General features: G+C 41.4%; 1 protein-coding gene across 4 annotated transcripts in view; it reads left to right on the top strand.

Annotated features, from left to right (window-relative positions):
- LOC136876022 (zinc finger protein 391) overlaps positions 1 to 20,691 on the top strand; it is a 101,525-nt gene that overhangs the window by 60,400 nt on the left and 20,434 nt on the right. For all 4 annotated transcript variants that reach the window (XM_067149631.2, XM_068228171.1, XM_068228173.1 and 1 more), the window contains one exon: positions 9,621 to 9,679. In XM_067149631.2, the coding sequence (XP_067005732.2) occupies positions 9,621 to 9,679 (59 nt within the window). The remainder of the gene's footprint in view (positions 1 to 9,620; positions 9,680 to 20,691) is intronic.

Here is a 20,691-nt window from a genome sequence, read left to right as displayed (position 1 = left end):
CGTCAAGTGGCATGATACTAATCGACGTATTGATGTTGATTCTTTGGTGCTGTTAATTGAGGACAACATCCCTCCTCTAGAGTGGCCCAGGGGTAGGATAGTTCAAGTTCACCCTGGACGAGATGGTAAGGTGAGGGTTGTCACCGTTCCGACGACTGGTGTAAATTATTATTATTATTTTTTTTTTTTTTTTTTGTTAAAAATGAAGCCATGTTTTCCAGTGTTGACTTAGTTAAATGTAACAAAGGCTTTTCAGTCTGTCAAACACACAGCAAATACAATGTAAATTAAAACACTATAAACATATCTGTAAAACACACACTAACATACAAAGAATGACATGTTACAAGAACATCCTCAGATTCTATCAAATCACTTAAAAACAAGCTTATATGTGTACAGTATTGTTTACATAACGTAAACTTGTCAATGATAGAGAGATGTTATCAACATGTATAGAGTTTTTTATTAATGTGTTTGTTAAGAATAAGTATTTTTACAATAGGTATAATATTACAATAGTTAGTTTTCATGGGGGGGCAAAATGTTATGAAGAGACTTTTAATTTTTGTAAATATATTTCATTAATTGAAGTTGGAACTTTCCAAGCCTATTACTGATTGGTCAGATGATTTTGTATTGTTGAAAATGGTTATGCAAGCAACAGTCATGTCCGTCATCAAGTTGTGATATAGCATCATTAAGACATATCAGATGTAATAAAGTATTGAAAGCAGCAAGTTCCTTTACTTCAAAAATCAAAAACAAACAACTACATTCAATCATCAACAACAATCGAATCAACATCCTGTTGCTAAAGCAACCCAAAACAACGCCAGGACTCCTTCCCGAGCAAGGAGGAATAGAACCCACCATAAGGAAAAATATGTCCAGATAAGCACAGACTGGGAAGAAAACATACAAATCAGAGCAGAAATGCGCATGAAATAGAGACAGGAAAACCCCACAAAGGGCAACACCTTGGTTCACAAGAAAATATTACAATACAGGCCTAAAACAAAAATTAAATTTAGTCAACCAGTTTACCGTGCATTTTCCACGCTCCAAGGAACAATTTGGTTAGTAGAATGCATTACTCAGTAACACGTGAGCACTCACAATGCCAAGTCAGAATTCAATATTATTATTATTGTACTCAGCCTGATTAAAGTACTTTTGGCATACACAACACAATCTTTTCCAGACATAAAAAATTTCTAATGTCCAAACCAGGCCATTATTGATGGTGTTACCACGAGGTGATTCAGCTTACTGTCTCCACAAAGAAATGCAGAAGAAGCCTTTCTTATAAAAAACAATGGTAGTAGAAATATATTGGCATAAGGTCAATCACAAACACGACGGGCAATGATCCCCGATGAAGGTGAAATTCTTCCAGGATCTAGTATAAGGTCCCACGCCATAGAGCAGGAAACCTTTTCATGTCCGCACATCATGGCTTCTCAGTTCGTACTAACGCTTAAGCATGCCAGGCAGTGTAGCTTTGCCAGGGAGCTCGTGACGCGTGCGCAGCTGAGCAGAGGCAGGCGCAGAGACATAATGCGGCAGCAAATGACGTTTTACATGAACTAATTAGAGTTCTTTGGCTAAAAGCCGCTTGACACAAATTTCGATATTTGTCATACCAATCCAGAAAGGTTGTTGGGGAGGTTCTGTACTGTTAATACTGTTACAAGTAGATGTCCGAAGAGGATGGTACAAAGGAGAGAAATGGCCTGCAATTTGTATACAAGGAAGAGTGAAATTTGAGCTAACGTTTGATATCCATCACCAAATTCTTTGGTAGTCATATAGGATAAAGTGTAGGAAACACTACTGATGTCAAAACAACACTGAGTGGCCATTGAATGTGATGTTATGACCAGTTGCTCCTCCGTGAGCCCTCAAAACAGCAACAATATGGTGAGGCATCGATTCCGCAAGGTGTTGGAATTATTCTGAAGGGATCTGGACTCACAGTTGGTCTTGTGTACTTAGTGTGAGGTTCATGGAGCGTACACCAGTATCGACAGCATCCCATAAATGCTCAATTGAATTAGGATTGATGGATCTGGAGGGCCAATCCATGGTTGTAACTTCACTGGAGTGCTCCACAGAGTGGTGTTATGGCGCACTGTCCTGTTGAAACATGGCATCTCTATTGGAGTACTGTAGTGCCAGAAAGGAATGCAGATGGTCTGAAAGAATGTCCACACGATGTTCACCTGTCAGCGCTCCCTGCAGCCAGATAATGGGGCCTAATTGCAACCACGAGAACGCTGGTCTGACCAGAACTAAGCCACTTCCCCCGCCTGGACAAAAGCTTGTAGACACGCAGGATCCATAGCTTCATGCGGCATACGCCACATTCTCATGCGCCCACCAGCTCGATACATCTGGAACTGGGATTCATTGGACCATACCACACGCCGCAAGTGTTCCATAGTCTGTTTCCAATGTTCGCGGGCCCATGCATGTCGTTGAGCTCTGTGTCAAGGTGTCAGCAAAGGAACACCAGTTGGTTGTCAGCTGGTGAAGCCAATTACCAATATAGTTGGTCCGTTATTGGACATTGTACATTTTCCATCTAATTCAATTCTGTTTGGCAGCGTTTCACCCCAGTGTGCTAATTTGGCCACGATGCATGATTAGTGCGTAGGCTACTTCAAGCCACCGGCAGTGCCAGTGCACTAAGGGAATCAACATCTGTATGATGGTGCAGTTGCCTGCTTACAGTCCTGGTAGAAATTGGCTCCTGACTCCCAAGATTCAAGTGGACGGTGATCGGACACAGTAGCCCGTCGAGTGCCCAGTGTAGTTCTGCAGAGCCGATGTAATCGTGGCCCTCCTTGTGCTCAGGCGGCTAGGACTATACAATTCACCGGTGGTCCATAATCTGTTAGAGGAGAGATCCTCACTTGGACTATGTGCAAATAGGGCAGCATCCTGCTTCATGAATTTACCGAGCTCAGAACATTTTAAGCAAGCCTCGGACCTATGGGAGTAATGGAGTCGCACTCCCATTTGACAGGAGAGGGACTCCTTGGTAACAACTTGGCAAACGAAATGGAATTTGATGGGGAGCTATCAATATTAATGGGGCTTATGGAAGAAAAAAGGTAGAACTGGCTGAGTCAGCAAAGAGGATGCATCTGGATGTGCTAGGAGTAAGTGATATTCGGGTAAGGGGAGATAATGAGGAAGAGATAAGAGATTATAAAGTGCACTTGACGGGTGTTAGAAAGGGAAGGGCAGAGTCTGGGGTACGACTCTTTATCAGGAATACCATTGCACGCAACATAGTTTCTGTTAGGCACGTAAATGAGCAAATTATGTGGGTAGATTTGTCAGTGGAGGAATTAGGACTAGAATTGTGTCCGTGTATTCACCATGTGAAGGTGCAGATGAGGATGAAGTTGACAAGTTTTATGAAGCATTGAGTGACATCGTGGTCAGGATCAACAGCAAGGATAGAATAGTGCTAATGGGCGATTTCAATGCAAGAGTTGGGAATAGAACTGAAGGATACGAAAGGGTGATTGGTAAATGTGGGGAAGACATGGAAGCTAATGGGAATGGGAAGCATTTGCTGGACTTCTGTGCTAGTATGGGTTTAGCTGTTACGAATACATTCTTCAAGCATAAGGCTATTCACCGCTACACATGGGAGGCTAGGGGCGCCAGATCCATAATAGACTATATCTTAACACACTTTGAATTCAGGAAATCTGTTAGGAATGTACGAGTTTTTCGCGGATTTTTCGATGATACAGACCACTATCTGATCTGTAGTGAACTAAGTATCTCTAGGCCTAGGGTAGAGAAAGTGAAATCTGTCTGCAAACGAATCAGGGGAGAAAGTCTCCAGGATGAGGAAATTAGACAGAAGTACATGGATATGATTAGTGAGAAGTTTCGAACAGTAGACAGTAAAAAGGTTCAGGATATAGAAAGTGAATGGGTGGCATACAGGGATGCTGTAATAGAAACAGCAAGGGAATGCCTAGGAACAACTGTGTGTAAGATGGGAAAAGGCGAACATCTTGGTCGAATGATGAAGTGAGAGCAGCCTCTAAACGTAAAAAGAAGGCTCATCAGAAATGGCTCCAAACAAGGGCCGAGGCAGACAGGGATTTATACGTAGATGAAAGAAACAGAGCGAAACAAATAGTTGTTGAATCCAAAAAGAAGTCATGGGAAGATTTTGGTAATAACCCGGAAAGGCTACGTCAAGCGGCAGGGAAACCTTTCGGGACTGTAATAAAGAATCTTAGGAAGGGAGGGAAAAATGAAATGAACAGTGTTTTGAGTAATTCAGGTGAACTCATAATAGATCCCAGGGAATCACTGGAGAGGTGGAGGGAATATTTTGAACATCTTCTGAATGTAAAAGGAAATCATCCTGGTGGTGTTGCAAACAGCCAAGCTCATGGGAAGGAAGAAAATGATGTTGGTGAAATTATGCTTGAGGAAGTGGAAAGGATAGTAAATAAACTCCATTGTCATAAGGCAGCAGGAATAGATGAAATTAGACCTGAAATGGTGAAGTACAGTGGGAAGGCAGGGATGAAATGGCTTCATAGAGTAGTAAAATTAGCGTGGAGTGTTGGTAAGGTACCTTCAGATTCGACAAAAGCAGTAATTGCACCTATCTATCAGCAAGGGAACAGGAAGGATTGCAACAACTATCGAGGTATCTCATTGATTAGTATACCAGGCAAAGTATTCACTGGCATCCTGGAAGAGAGGGTGCGATCAGTCGTTGAGAGGAAGCTTGGTGAAAACCACAGAGAGACTGTCAGGATCAGATTTTCAGTATGCGCCAGGTAATTGAAAATTGCTACGAGAAGAATAGGCAGTTGTGTTTATGTTTCGTAGATCTAGAGAAAGCATATCACAGGGTACTGAAGGAAAAGATGTTCGCTGTACTGACAATTGGGCTTCAGTGAGAATTTATGGTAGAATGAGTTCTTGGTTTAGGGTACTTACAGGAGTTAGACAAGCCATTCACCTTTGCTGTTCGTAGTTTACATGGATCACCTGCTGAAAGGTATAAAATGGCAGGGAGGGATTCAGTTAGGTGGAAATGTAGTAAGCAGTCTGGCCTATGCTGATGACTTGGTCTTAATGGCAGACTGTGCCGAAAGCCTGCAGTCTAATATCTTGGAACTTGAAAATAGGTGCAATGAGTATGGTATGAAAATTAGCCTCTCGAAGACTAAATTGATGTCAGTAGGTAAGAAATTCAACAGAATTGAATGCCAGATTGGTGATACAAAGCTAGAACAGGTCGATAATATCAAGTATTTTGGGTGTGTGTTCTACCAGGATTGTAATATAGTAAGTGAGATTGAATCAAGGTGTAGTAAAGCTAATGCAGTGTGCTCGCAGCTGCGATCAGCAGTATTCTGTAAGAAGGAAGTGAGCTCCCAGACGAAACTATCTTTACATCGGTCTGTTTTCAGACCAACTTTGCTTTACGGGAGCGAAAGCTGGGTGGACTCAGGATATCTTATTCATAAGTTAGAAGTAACAGACATGAAAGTAGCAAGAATGATTGCTGGTACAAACAGGTGGGAACAATGGCAGGAGGGAACTCGGAATGAGGAGATAAAGGCTAATTTAGGAATGAACTCGATGGATGAAGCTGTACGCATAAACCGGCTTCAGTGGTGGGGTCATGTGAGGTGAATAGAGGAGGATAGGTTACCTAGGAGAGGCTTGCAGACTGAACGCTGAAAGGCATAACAATCTATAATGATAATGTATGTATGTATGATGAATGAGTATTTGTTACGGAGATTCCGTGGTGGGCAGAGGTGAAAGAAGGTGCGGGCATGATTGGGTCTATCTACTACAATCAAAAGATTAATTAAAAGCTTTAAGATTAGAGTTATATTTCTTTAGGGCTTTTTTTTTTTTTTCTTCAGAAGCTCAAATTAACAAAACAAGTCGCTCAGCCATGGAACAAGAATTCAGGTACAGTAGTTTAAATACCAAGTATGAAAAATCAAAAATCAACAAAATTTGTTGATTAATCATCTGAGCTTGAAGCTCCCAGTTTGTGAGCACCATTGCTGCATACACTCAAGAGCGCCGACACAGATAGGTCTACATAAAATCAGCTTCATGGTCCGTATCGCACTACAATAGATTCACAATTAAGTATTTATTTTCCACCTAATCGATACAATGATTGCTTAAGGCAATTTTTAATGGTCAAAAGTGGTACATGTTTCGTATATTATCAACATCTTCAGCCACATACATTTTTCATCTAAACAGTGTTATGTGGCTGAAGATGTTGATAATATACGAAACATGTACCACTTTTGACCATTAAAAATTGCCTTAAGCAATCATTGTATCGACTAGGTGGAAAATAAATACTTAATTGTGAACAGATAGGTCTTGCGGTGACGATTCTACAAAAAACAAAGAGGATAATTGCTCTGGGAATTATCTATGCGACTGCGCTCCGAACCTTATGCTCTTATTGCCTCCTTCCACATTTACAACCCAAGCATCATCGCTCACAAAAATTTACAGGTTCGAACCCCACTGTTGGCAGCCCTGAAAATGGTTTTCCATTTTCACACCAGGCAAATGCTGGGGCTGTACCTTAATTAAGGCCACGGCCGCTTCCCACTCCTAGCCCTTTCCCGTCCCATCGTCGCCGTAACGCCTGTGTCGGTGCGACGTAAAGCAACTAGCAACAAAAAAATTTACAATTTCCAGGCCTCTCGGGGCACAAGGTACGTTTTACAATTCAAATAGAATCCACTGTCTTGAACACTCAACCGTCTAATAATATACTTTTACAGGAGAATCGAATCCTCATTCTACCGGGCCTTTGTTGGAGGTGGACATTTGCACTACTGAGGTGACAGGGTGTTACACTCTCCGGCCAAGTACCGAGGCTAGCTTTGGGATTTACATTTGAAGATGAAATTTACATTATTGACGAATGGAAATGTAAGGTTACATTCTAAAGGACAGGGATCCCTCCCCTCGAGCTACCTTTCAGAGGCTACTTTACATTATTGATTTAGTATTGTGGCTGTGCTCTTATATTGCTTTAATGTTTTCTCCTTTAACTTGCCTCTGGTATGATCTCTTGCCCTAAGTTATGGTCTTTCCCTCTCCTTCTTCGGCCAACCATGGTGCTTGCACGTTGCTTGATGGAGGTTCGTGCGACGCCATGAGTTGTGCCTTCAGCAAGATGAAGAGAAGACGTGTCTTATCTCTGCTCCGGGATCTGGTTCCCACCAATGCTATGGAGCCTGGATAGTTGAATTTAGCGTGAGAGTTTTGCCCTCAGAGATCTTCTTACAACAACGTCCTCGTATTTCATATATTGGATATGGTAACTACTAGTGCTTCTACGTGAGTAGAATATAGTAAAGTGTTTCGCCAGTTTTGAACCAACATGTGTCTCTTCACAATTTCTATATTATTTGCCTCGTGATTGCATGGAAGATGATGTAATGAAAAATGTTTGTTTCTGAACTTTGGTGTCTTCGAACTTCTAAAAGCATCCATCTTAGCATTCTTTTAAAGTTAGCTGGGGTATTCATTAAGTCGGGTTTCTTCCTCGTACCTAGGTAATATCACCTGTTTCTTGAAATGTGAGGAGGTTACATCCAATTAAGCACGATGATTTATTGTTTATTTCATATTCCTCCTTGTTTTTAAAAAGTAAATTTGGCTGTATTTATTTAACGATTTATGCTACATGGTAACTTAAAAGGAAACTACCCTATTTATAGATTTGAAGATCACGAGAGGTTTCAGCTGGATTTCAGGATCTCGGTTCGGTTGTTCTGTCACGTGCTAATTTCTGCTTCCCCTTAATTTCTTATCTTGTAATGTTGATATTTTAAAGATTTTTAATATTTTCAGTTTGTTTTATTTCTCCCGTGTACGAACCATGGCGTGTTGACGTTGCAGTGATTGTCATGCTGTTGACGGTGTGGATGTGCTGGAAAGCCTTATTTCCCTTAATTACCTCTGACGGGTTGGTACGAGCTGAGGTTGTTTACACTGACTGAGTGTTAAAAGGAAAAATAACTTCAAGTCAAATTGTAAAAAACAGGTTACTAAGTGCACAAGCTTCTGTTGGTTGATTTGAAAGTAATACAGATGTGTTTTTTTATTTTTCTTCTTTGTTCAGCCGGACACTTTAAAGTTTCATACTTTTTAATAAGTTACTTGCTGTTTATTCTCGAGGACATTATATTTTTTTCCTACTGATAATGTTATTTACTCTTATCTCATGAATTAAATACGTACCTTATGTTCTCAAAGGACTCCTTGTTTTCTTTAGTAGTGTTAAAACAATTTATTGCTGTACAAAGGTTTATCTTGGTTTGTGGTCTCTGGGTAACTAATTGTCTTAATTAAGGTAAGTTAAGGGGTTTAATTTGTTATTTCTCTTCTTGGTCTTTATATTTTCTTGTCTATGTTTGACTTCTCCTGAGAGTTGGTAAGGTGGTAGAGCTTTTCAGCTTCTTCTCCCGCTCCCAAAACGGGTTCATCCTCTCAGAACTGACTGCCCTTTGGTTGTCAGTAATGGTGTAGGCCTGCTTCCTTCTTTCAAATGTTGTAAGTTTGAATCGTCCTTAGAATCCTCTTCTGTTCCCTGTCTTCAATTTGGAGCATTTAATTCTAAATCATTCATAATCTCTGTGAACCAAGTGTTCTTTGCTTTCTTTTTCCAGAAGTAACTAAATACCTGCATCACTAGTTGGGTTTCTGTCAGTCTGAGTACATGACCAAAAAAAAGCAATCCTACTTTTCTGCGTTGTGTCTGTTATAGATTTCCGTTCACGATATACCACTTCATTGGGTAATAATCTGCATTGGCCATCAGCTTGGTGATTGTCCTGAAGATTCTTCTATCTACTTTAATTTAGCCGTTGTTCAACTTGAAGAGTGTTTCACTAGCATAAGTTGCTTTTTTCAGTACCTACGTATTATGTGTGAGATTAATCATCACGATATGACAGAAAGTCAATGATAGTGACGAGGAAATAGAGTGATTTGAACTTGATAGTCGTGAGATGGATGCGATCTGATAAAATAAGGCTCATTGGCAGGAAAAGTCCCCGTTAGTTGTGTCGATGGAGTGAGCACTGATGTAAGTACGTTCGTTGGTGGTAAAGACGTTATAAATAAGGGTTACTCTTCATAACGGTATAGTCGGGATGTGAAGGAGAGACCCCACTCAACATTACTTGATTTTAGAACTGCAGAAGGAAAGTGGCACTTTTCGTTCTGGGCAATTTCAGACAAATAGGAGAGGCGAGCTGCATGTTCCCGGCTGTCAGTGGAATGAATAAACTAGAATGGAGTTTTTAAAAGTAAGAAACAAACTGGGGGAAAATACTCGTTCATAAGAAGCAGGATCAGGAACTTGGGGGAGATGTTCGATGAATTCCCGATTTTTTGAAATTATTTCAATTAGCTTAGAAATTGATCTAGCACTTGAGTGACAGCCCTAGGTGCAGATCAGTTGTAAATAAATTAATTAATGAATTTTGTCCTTTATAATCACTGAACAGTTTGTTGAGGTTGGAGAACAATCGTCACAATTAATGGTAATTGTTCTTTTCCCACAGGAAGTGAAGCAAGAAATTCTCAGTGAAGAAGCTAACGCCAGTAAGCCTCTTTCCAATACGTAAGTACTTACAAGTCTTACAGTATGATAAGGTCATGTCAGGTTACAGCATGTAGTGCACACTACTTATGTCCACTTTCTGACTGCTCTCAAACATTTCCTTACATAATATGTGAGGACACCTAAAGCCTATGGCATGAAACTTGACATTTCTACTGGTAATACCATCTGTCTCACAATCGAAAGATTGTAAAATCTTGCAATTTCTTAAAATGATCAAAGCAGTACAATTGCCAGAGATCTGGTTAGTACATTGAATATTTGATGCATTAGAATCTGACTTCTGCAGTAAGTGACCAATGATGGTCTCTTGGAAGTACCTTAATTAATTTTAAGTAGAAATACCAGTACTTTAACATGTATTAAATGAATGCAACATTCAGCTGTAATTAATTTTTACTGGTTCATGTTTACTGCAGAGTTCTGGTCTTCACTTTAAAAAGAGTGACACTGGAGGTCCAGTTTCATTTTGTTACACATTCTGTCATCACACCACGTCCTTAACATGAACAAGCGTTATGCCCTTCGTGTCCGTGTGTTAAATCGGCCCCGAGTAATGATCTGCTTTTAATTGATGTCTGTATTTAATATGCTGAATACAAGTCATCTTTTAATTCGAAAACTTTAAGCTCATAATTCTCCTGTAAAGGCAGATCTAGCCCGAGACAATACGAGAATAGTACTCGCGATGGACTTACGAGTCACCACTTTTCTTACTGCTGCAAACTGGCAGAATATTGGTGGGGCAGTTGTGATTGAGCTAGTGAAGTGGGAGATTCCTGTATTGTGAATGCTGCGTGACAAAGATGTTCAACAGTATCAGGCAGCCATAGGTCGATGGCAGGGGGAGTGAGGTGTGGGCATGCAGCGAGGGAGATGTGTCAAAAGCGACAAACTGATAGTGACAGTGGCAATAGGTCGATGGCACAGGAGAGTGAGGTGTGAGCATGCAGCAAGGGAGATGTGTCAAAAGCGACAAACTGATAGCGACAATGGCAATGGCAGTAGATGTTGTACCAGCTCCATAAAGGGTCACTGGTCTGATCACTGTGCAGTTGACTTTAGATGTTGTAGGCCAGCTCCATAAAGGGCCACTGGTCTGATCATTGATGGAATCTTATGAGACTGATGTGGTGATGGGAGTGGAATCGTGGTTGAGAAAAGGGGTGGGTAATAGAGAAGTATTTTGAGAAGGGTACACAGTCTATTGTAGAGACCGAGGAGATATAAAGGGAGGGGGGGGGTGTTTATTCTGGTGAAGGAAACTTACTGTTCACATGAATGGTTTACTGATGAAAGGGATGAAATATTAGGGATAAAATTAGTTTGTGATAATATGAAGGAGGTGGGAATTATAGGAACATACAGGCCTGGAAGAGAGGAAAGAGACATGGAAATATTTGAGAAAATAATAGATTATGCTCGTAAAAACAATAATAATGATATGGTAATAATTGGGGGAGATCTAAATTTGCCTGAAGTTGAATGGAATGGAGCTGCTAGTGAAGCCCATGAACAGAAACTAGCAAATAAGTTAATTTGGGAGGGAGGATTTACACAAGTAGTACAAGAACTGACTCGTCTCAATAACTTACTAGATGTATTCTTGGTTAAACCATAGGAAATTGTTGATAAAACTGAGGTAATTGAAGGAATAGGAGACCATAAGGCTGTAATAATGGATGTAAGACTCGTACCAAAAATGCTTAATAAGAGGGTTACACAAGACAAAAAATTGTACAAAAAAACTAAAGTTGATGAATTTGGGACTTACCTTAAATCACAATTCAGTTGTTGGATAAGTGAAGGAAGTAACTTGGATACACTTTGGGCTAAACTTAAAGGAATCATTTGGGAAGGAGAGAAGAGATTTGTACCTGTTAAGAAGGGTAAAATGACCTCAGACCCTGTTTATTATACAAGGGAAATAAGAAAATTAAAAAGAAAATGTAGAATAGTAAACAGGAAAATCAAAGAGCGTAGGGAGAGTAGAGAAACTGGAAAACAGCTAATGAGGGAACTGAATAGAGTAAAAAAGGAAGCAAAAGAGAATTATATGAATGGCATACTTCAAGAGGGTATTGACCACAAACGGAAATCGAAAAAGCTGTATTCATATATTAGGAAAGAAAAAGGAAAAGGAATCCAAATTCCTACAATGGTGGGAGAAGAGGGAGAACTCTTTTTAACAGATACTGAGAAAGCAAACCTATTTAGTAGGGAATTCAGAGATTCAGTAGATGATTGTCAGGAGTTGGAAACCGAAACAGAAGATAGAGAGGGAGAGACACAGAGAGAAACAAGAAGCTTCTCATTCACAAATGAAGATATTTTCAGAGAAATCCAACTGCTCCAGCAAGGAAAAGCAGCAGGAAGTGATCAGATTACTGGGGAGGTGATAAAGTCAATGGGGTGGTACATTGTGCCTTATTTAAAATTTCTCTTTGACTATGTCATAAATAATAGTGTAATACCAAAGGAATGGAAGGAATCTATAATAATACCAATTTATAAAGGAAAGGGTGATAAAAGGAAACCAGAGAACTACAGACCAATCAGCCTGACCAGTATAGTTTGTAAAATAGTGGAGAGTTTAATATCAAAGTACATCAGAGGGATATGTGATGATAAAAATTGGTTCATGAGGAGCCAGTATGGATTTAGAAAGAAATTTTCTTGTGAGGCACAACTGGTGGGATTTCAGCAGGACATATCAGATCAGTTGGATTCAGGAGGCCAGTTAGATTGCATAGCCATAGATCTTTCCAAAGCTTTTGATAGAGTGGAAAATGGAATATTATTAAAGAAATTGGAGGGAATAGGATTGGACGTAAGGGTTATACGTTGGATAAGAACATTTCTAAATTCAAGGGTTCAGAAAGTCAAAGTAGGAAATAATATATCACAGGAAGAGAGAGTTTGGAAGGGAATCGCACAGGGTAGTATAATCGGTCAGTTACTTTTCTTAATATACGTAAATGATTTAGGGAACAATATAACATCAAAAATAAGATTGTATGCAGATGACATAATTGTTTATAGGGAAATAAACAATATTGAGGATTGTTCAGAATTACAAAGGGACCTTGAAAGTATCCAACAATGGGTTGAAGAAAATAATATGAAGGTTAATGCAGGCAAATCAACTGTTACAACTTTTACAAACAGGAGCTTTAAAACTGAATTTGAATATACTTTGGACGAGGTAGTTATCCCAAAAGATGGCAAGTGCAAATACTTAGGTGTGAGATTAGAAAGTAATTTGCACTGGAAGAGTCACGTTGATGATATTGTTGGGAAAGCATACAGATCGTTACATGTCATAAAGAGGCTACTTAAAGGATGCAACAAAGAATTAAAAGAAAAAAGTTACTTGAGTGTGGTTCGTCCATTATTGGAATATGCAGACAGTGTTTGGGATCCTCACCAAGAATACCTAATAAAAGAAATAGATAATGTGCAGAGGAAAGCAGCAAGATTTGTGACGGGGGATTTCAGGAGAAAGAGTAGTGTATCAGAAATGTTAAAGGAACTAGGGTGTGAAACTTTAAGTAAGAGAAGGGAGAAAACTAGACTTATAGGATTATATAGAGCCTATACAGGAGAAGAAGCATGGGGAGATATCCATGAGAGGCTTCAGTTGGAAAATAATTATATCAGCAGGACTGACCACAAAAAATAAAATTAGAAGGAATTTTAGCAGAAGCGATTGGGGTAAATTTTCATTCATTGGGAAGGGTGTGACGGAGTGGAACAGTTTACCAGGGGTAGTGTTTGATCCTTTTCCAAAATCTGTACAGATATTCAAAAAGAGAATAAACAGCAACAGAAAAAATAAATGACATGTTCGAGGGCATTCGACCAGTGCAGGATATTGTACATAAAAAATGTGTATAATTAAATTAATTCCATCCCCTGGTCTATGGAGTTTGGACAGCCGAAGTAGGGTACTGCCTGTAGGGGTGAAGTACAGTGGGGACTTCGAGGGCCCTGGGACTGCTACGGTAGCTGTGAAGGCCCTTCAGGAACTCTGAAAAGTATTGGCAAAAGGGGCTCTGGTTAAGACGCAGCAGGTCGTTATGCTACTTAGGTTCTAGAACGGGTAAAAAAAAAAAGTAAATAAATAAATGCAATGTAAAGTTTAATCTTATACCAGTTGTATAGTATCATTTGAAGTAATTCCATATACTGTATATCAGTTGACTATACTTGTAAGTAGTACAGGAGATATTATAAGTAGAATTTTGTAAACAATATAAATTTATTAAGGATGAGCTGTGTGTTTAATAGAAAACATTGTTAGTGTTAATTGTCTAATATTGTATTATAGGAAAATTTAATATTTAGTGCTTGACAATAATGTATTTTAGTGTACCATTTGCCACCGAGATAGACACCTTATTTGCAAATAAAGAGATTTTGATTTGATTTAATTTTGGTTGACTTTAGATTTTAGATGCCATGGAATTTTCTTAACACACGGGAGTCCAGTAGTTTGATGCCTTCATCCATGTGGCATTGACTCTTGTCTTGAAAACAGGAATTGTACCATAGTCCGAGGTGATGAATAAACTTAGGTATTTGACTCAGTTCACTTTATTAACTCATGGGTGATGGGCCCTGAGAAATCTCGTAGTACGCTCGCCAGTGGTAGGTGACGGGCACCGAGAATTCTCAGTTTTATTCACGACATTGTTTTCGGTCTTCGTGTGACATCTCTTGACCATATCTTGAACTATTTCGAACGTTCACATTGAGTAGAATAAATCGTAGATGTATTTCTGCCACTTTTCTTTCATTCACGCCTCTTTTATTCTTTGATTTAGTTTTGAAACGTCGACTTTCTTTCTGCCGGTTCAGTCAATGACAAGATGGAGCGCCCGCGGAATGCGGTGTTAGCTGACGACGATATTTTAGAAGAATTATATGCCGATGATCGTTCAAATGGAAATAGTCTACTGATTTAGTGGAAACTGAATGTGAGAGTGATAGTGGAAGTGATATTCAAGCCTATACAGGCCGTAATTTACCTAGTGTACTTACTTATTCAAGTGATTCTGACGATGAGGATAACGATGTAAACATTAATGATGTGTTAGGAATTGACGCTGAAGATGGTTTTGTAAAGGCCGATCCACTACTACTAGGGGCATTGGAGAGTACCCATACTAACTTTAAAGATAAAATATTGACTGGTTTAATATATTTGTACATTTTTATAATCAAGTGCATTCTAGTATGTTTAGTAGAAAAATGTCCAGTCCACAGGGTATGTGACAAGCTCAAGCATCCGGTCAGCAGTGTGTTAAGTTGAACCGCACCCATCATTCCGTAAGTTTGGTTGCTGCATTCCAGGTACTCTGTCATCATCAGATTTACTTTCATCCCAAGTTGTTTGAGATGCATCTTCCACTCTTGTACGTGCTTTGTGAGCTTTTAGTTAGTTGCCATGACATTGTCACTGTACAATAACGTTCATGGATGCTTCGTCTGATGTCATTTGTGGTGGTGTTCATCCAGAATATGAAGAGATAAGGTTGTTGGGCACCAACATTGATTTGGAAGGTACCTGACTTTGCTGTTGCTCGCCGTACTGAACTTGTGGACTTTCTGTACAGAAGTTGCAGTCAGTTGACACAGGCTTATGGTACATTTGTGTAGCCTCCAAACGATATCATGCTGTGGTACGCTGTTGAGCGTCTTTCTCAAGTCAGAAAAGGCAAACTGAACTGTCTTCCTTTCCTCGTGGTGTCTTTCCATCACTAGATGTTTCACAAAGCCACACGGGTTAGATGAGACAGTGATGGTGTTTCCAGAACACGTTGTCTGGCGCAAGAGGTCAGTTGTGTTTCCTTTTCCTTTCCAAATTGAACTGTGACTGTGTCCTCCTATTGAAGGCATACTACACCTTGTTCGTCAAGAAGATTCCATACTTCATCCACTGCAACTAGCCATTGGACATATTAACGTCAGAGGGCAGTGTTTGATTTTTAGCCAGTACAAGTAATGTTATACCAGTATCAAAATTAACATCAGTTACAGGAAATTGATATTCTCTCTGTTATTGCTCATAACCTCCAATAACACCTGTCTCATGGATCTTGTGAAGTCTGTAAAGTCCTCTTAGTGTGCTGTATATTCATCCTGCATTGTTGTCCACATCAATTGAATGCAATGTTGATTTTACTCTATACATTTTTATTTTGTCCACTTTGTCCAAAACAGCTAATCATACAGATGGTGAACAGCTTACAAGGTAAATTCATTTCTGGATTTGTTCTTAGAATTAAATAAGTGTAAGGATGTTATCATTGCCACCAACATTACATCAATTTCAAACACAGAAATTGTATAAAATAGCAGCATCTTCAATGATAGATGCATTACAAACTTTCTTGCAGACAAAATGCAAAGTTGGAGAACATCTACACTTTTCAGACCGTGTTGTGGTGAAAGCTGAATAGTGATTCGTACTCAACATTAACTTTGAACCTATTAGATCGTGTTCTGTAAACACAGTACGTGTGTTAGGTACAGAACAAAATTGGCCATTGATTTCAATTACAGTGTGCTTGTGAAAATTCAATATTCATTGTTTTGGCCACAATGGGCAACTTGCATGCACTCTACAGTGTGATGGCAGTATTCATCAACTTGGTGGGCAACTTGCACGCACTCTACAGTGTCATGGCAGTATTCATCAACTTGGTGGGCAACTTGCACGCACTCTACAGTGTGATGGCAGTATTCATCAACTTGGTGGGCAACTTGCACACACTCTACAGTGTGATGGCAGTATTCATCAACTTGGTGGGCAACTTGCACGCACTCTACAGTGTGATGGCAGTATTCATCAACTTGGTGGGCAACTTGCACGCACTGTACAGTGTGATGGCAGTATTCATCAACTTGGTGGGCAACTTGCACACACTCTACAGTGTGATGGCAGTATTCATCAACTTGGTGGGCAACTTGCACGCACTCTACAGTGTGATGGCAGTATTCATCAACTTGGTGGGCAACTTGCACGCACTGTACAGTGTGATGGCAGTATTCATCAACTTGGCCACAATGGGCAACTTGCACGCACTCTACAGTGTGATGGCAGTATTCATCAACTTGGTGGGCAACTTGCACGCACTCTACAGTGTGATGGCAGTATTCATCAACTTGGTGGGCAACTTGCACACACTCTACAGTGTGATGGCAGTATTCATCAACTTGGCCACAATGGGCAACTTGCACACACTCTACAGTGTGATGGCAGTATTCATCAACTTGGTGGGCAACTTGCACACACTCTACAGTGTGATGGCAGTATTCATCAACTTGGTGGGCAACTTGCACGCACTCTACAGTGTCATGGCAGTATTCATCAACTTGGTGGGCAACTTGCACGCACTCTACAGTGTGATGGCAGTATTCATCAACTTGGTGGGCAACTTGCACGCACTCTACAGTGTGATGGCAGTATTCATCAACTTGGCCACAATGGGCAACTTGCACACACTCTACAGTGTGATGGCAGTATTCATCAACTTGGTGGGCAACTTGCACACACTCTACAGTGTGATGGCAGTATTCATCAACTTGGTGGGCAACTTGCACACACTCTACAGTGTGATGGCAGTATTCATCAACTTGGTGGGCAACTTGCACGCACTCTACAGTGTGATGGCAGTATTCATCAACTTGGTGGGCAACTTGCACGCACTCTACAGTGTGATGGCAGTATTCATCAACTTGGTGGGCAACTTGCACGCACTGTACAGTGTGATGGCAGTATTCATCAACTTGGCCACAATGGGCAACTTGCACGCACTCTACAGTGTGATGGCAGTATTCATCAACTTGGCCACAATGGGTAACTTGCACGCACTGTACAGTGTGATGGCAGTATTCATCAACTTGGCCACAATGGGCAACTTGCACGCACTCTACAGTGTGATGGCAGTATTCATCAACTTGGTGGGCAACTTGCACGCACTCTACAGTGTGATGGCAGTATTCATCAACTTGGCCACAATGGGCAACTTGCACGCACTGTACAGTGTGATGGCAGTATTCATCAACTTGGTGGGCAACTTGCACGCACTCTACAGTGTGATGGCAGTATTCATCAACTTGGCCACAATGGGCAACTTGCACACACTCTACAGTGTGATGGCAGTATTCATCAACTTGGTGGGCAACTTGCACGCACTCTACAGTGTGATGGCAGTATTCATCAACTTGGTGGGCAACTTGCACACACTCTACAGTGTGATGGCAGTATTCATCAACTTGGTGGGCAACTTGCACGCACTGTACAGTGTGATGGCAGTATTCATCAACTTGGCCACAATGGGCAACTTGCACGCACTCTACAGTGTGATGGCAGTATTCATCAACTTGGCCACAATGGGCAACTTGCACGCACTCTACAGTGTGATGGCAGTATTCATCAACTTGGTGGGCAACTCGCACACACTCTACAGTGTGATGGCAGTATTCATCAACTTGGTGGGCAACTTGCACGCACTCTACAGTGTGATGGCAGTATTCATCAACTTGGTGGGCAACTTGCACGCACTCTACAGTGTGATGGCAGTATTCATCAACTTGGCCACAATGGGCAACTTGCACGCACTCTACAGTGTGATGGCAGTATTCATCAACTTGGTGGGCAACTTGCACACACTCTACAGTGTGATGGCAGTATTCATCAACTTGGTGGGCAACTTGCACACACTCTACAGTGTGATGGCAGTATTCATCAACTTGGTGGGCAACTTGCACGCACTCTACAGTGTGATGGCAGTATTCATCAACTTGGTGGGCAACTTGCACGCACTCTACAGTGTGATGGCAGTATTCATCAACTTGGCCACAATGGGCAACTTGCACGCACTCTACAGTGTGATGGCAGTATTCATCAACTTGGTGGGCAACTTGCACGCACTCTACAGTGTGATGGCAGTATTCATCAACTTGGTGGGCAACTTGCACGCACTCTACAGTGTGATGGCAGTATTCATCAACTTGGCCACAATGGGCAACTTGCACACACTCTACAGTGTGATGGCAGTATTCATCAACTTGGTGGGCAACTTGCACGCACTCTACAGTGTGATGGCAGTATTCATCAACTTGGTGGGCAACTTGCACGCACTCTACAGTGTGATGGCAGTATTCATCAACTTGGCCACAATGGGCAACTTGCACGCACTCTACAGTGTGATGGCAGTATTCATCAACTTGGTGGGCAACTTGCACACACTCTACAGTGTGATGGCAGTATTCATCAACTTGGTGGGCAACTTGCACGCACTCTACAGTGTGATGGCAGTATTCATCAACTTGGTGGGCAACTTGCACACACTCTACAGTGTGATGGCAGTATTCATCAACTTGGCCACAATGGGCAACTTGCACGCACTCTACAGTGTGATGGCAGTATTCATCAACTTGGCCACAATGGGCAACTTGCACGCACTCTACAGTGTGATGGCAGTATTCATCAACTTGGTGGGCAACTTGCACGCACTCTACAGTGTGATGGCAGTATTCATCAACTTGGTGGGCAACTTGCACGCACTCTACAGTGTGATGGCAGTATTCATCAACTTGGCCACAATGGGCAACTTGCACACACTCTACAGTGTGATGGCAGTAGTCATCAACTTGGTGGGCAACTTGCACACACTCTACAGTGTGATGGCAGTATTCATCAACTTGGTGGGCAACTTGCACACACTCTACAGTGTGATGGCAGTATTCATCAACTTGGTGGGCAACTTGCACGCACTCTACAGTGTGATGGCAGTATTCATCAACTTGGCCACAATGGGCAACTTGCACGCACTCTACAGTGTGATGGCAGTATTCATCAACTTGGCCACAATGGGCAACTTGCACGCACTCTACAGTGTGATGGCAGTATTCATCAACTTGGCCACAATGGGCAACTTGCATGCACTCTACAGTGTGATGGCAGTATTCATCAACTTGGTGGGCAACTTGCACACACTCTACAGTGTGATGGCAGTATTCATCAACTTGGTGGGCAACTTGCACGCACTCTACAGTGTGATGGCAGTATTCATCAACTTGGCCACAATGGGCAACTTGCACGCACTCTACAGTGTGATGGCAGTATTCATCAACTTGGCCACAATGGGCAACTTGCACGCACTCTACAGTGTGATGGCAGTATTCATCAACTTGGCCACAATGGGCAACTTGCACACACTCTACAGTGTGATGGCAGTATTCATCAACTTGGTGGGCAACTTGCACGCACTCTACAGTGTGATGGCAGTATTCATCAACTTGGTGGGCAACTTGCACGCACTCTACAGTGTGATGGCAGTATTCATCAACTTGGTGGGCAACTTGCACACACTCTACAGTGTGATGGCAGTATTCATCAACTTGGCCACAATGGGCAACTTGCACGCACTCTACAGTGTGATGGCAGTATTCATCAACTTGGCCACAATGGGCAACTTGCACGCACTCTAAAGTGTGATGGCAGTATTCATCAACTTGGTGGGCAACTTGCACACACTCTACAGTGTGATGGCAGTATTCATCAACTTGGCCACAATGGGCAACTTGCACGCACTCTACAGTGTGATGGCAGTATTCATCAACTTGGCCACAATGGGCAACTTGCACGCACTCTACAGTGTGATGGCAGTATTCATCAACTTGGTGGGCAACTTGCACGCACTCTACAGTGTGATGGCAGTATTCATCAACTTGGCCACAATGGGCAACTTGCACACACTCTACAGTGTGATGGCAGTATTCATCAACTTGGCCACAATGGGCAACTTGCACGCACTCTAAAGTGTGATGGCAGTATTCATCAACTTGGTGGGCAACTTGCACGCACTCTAAAGTGTGATGGCAGTATTCATCAACTTGGCCACAATGGGCAACTTGCACACACTCTACAGTGTGATGGCAGTATTCATCAACTTGGCCACAATGGGCAACTTGCACACACTCTACAGTGTGATGGCAGT

This window comes from Anabrus simplex, chromosome 6 (genome assembly GCF_040414725.1).
Source record: "Anabrus simplex isolate iqAnaSimp1 chromosome 6, ASM4041472v1, whole genome shotgun sequence".
NCBI lineage: Eukaryota > Metazoa > Arthropoda > Insecta > Orthoptera > Tettigoniidae > Anabrus > Anabrus simplex.
The sequence above is the reverse complement of the archived record's forward strand: the minus strand, read 5'-3'. Positions and strand labels throughout refer to the sequence as shown.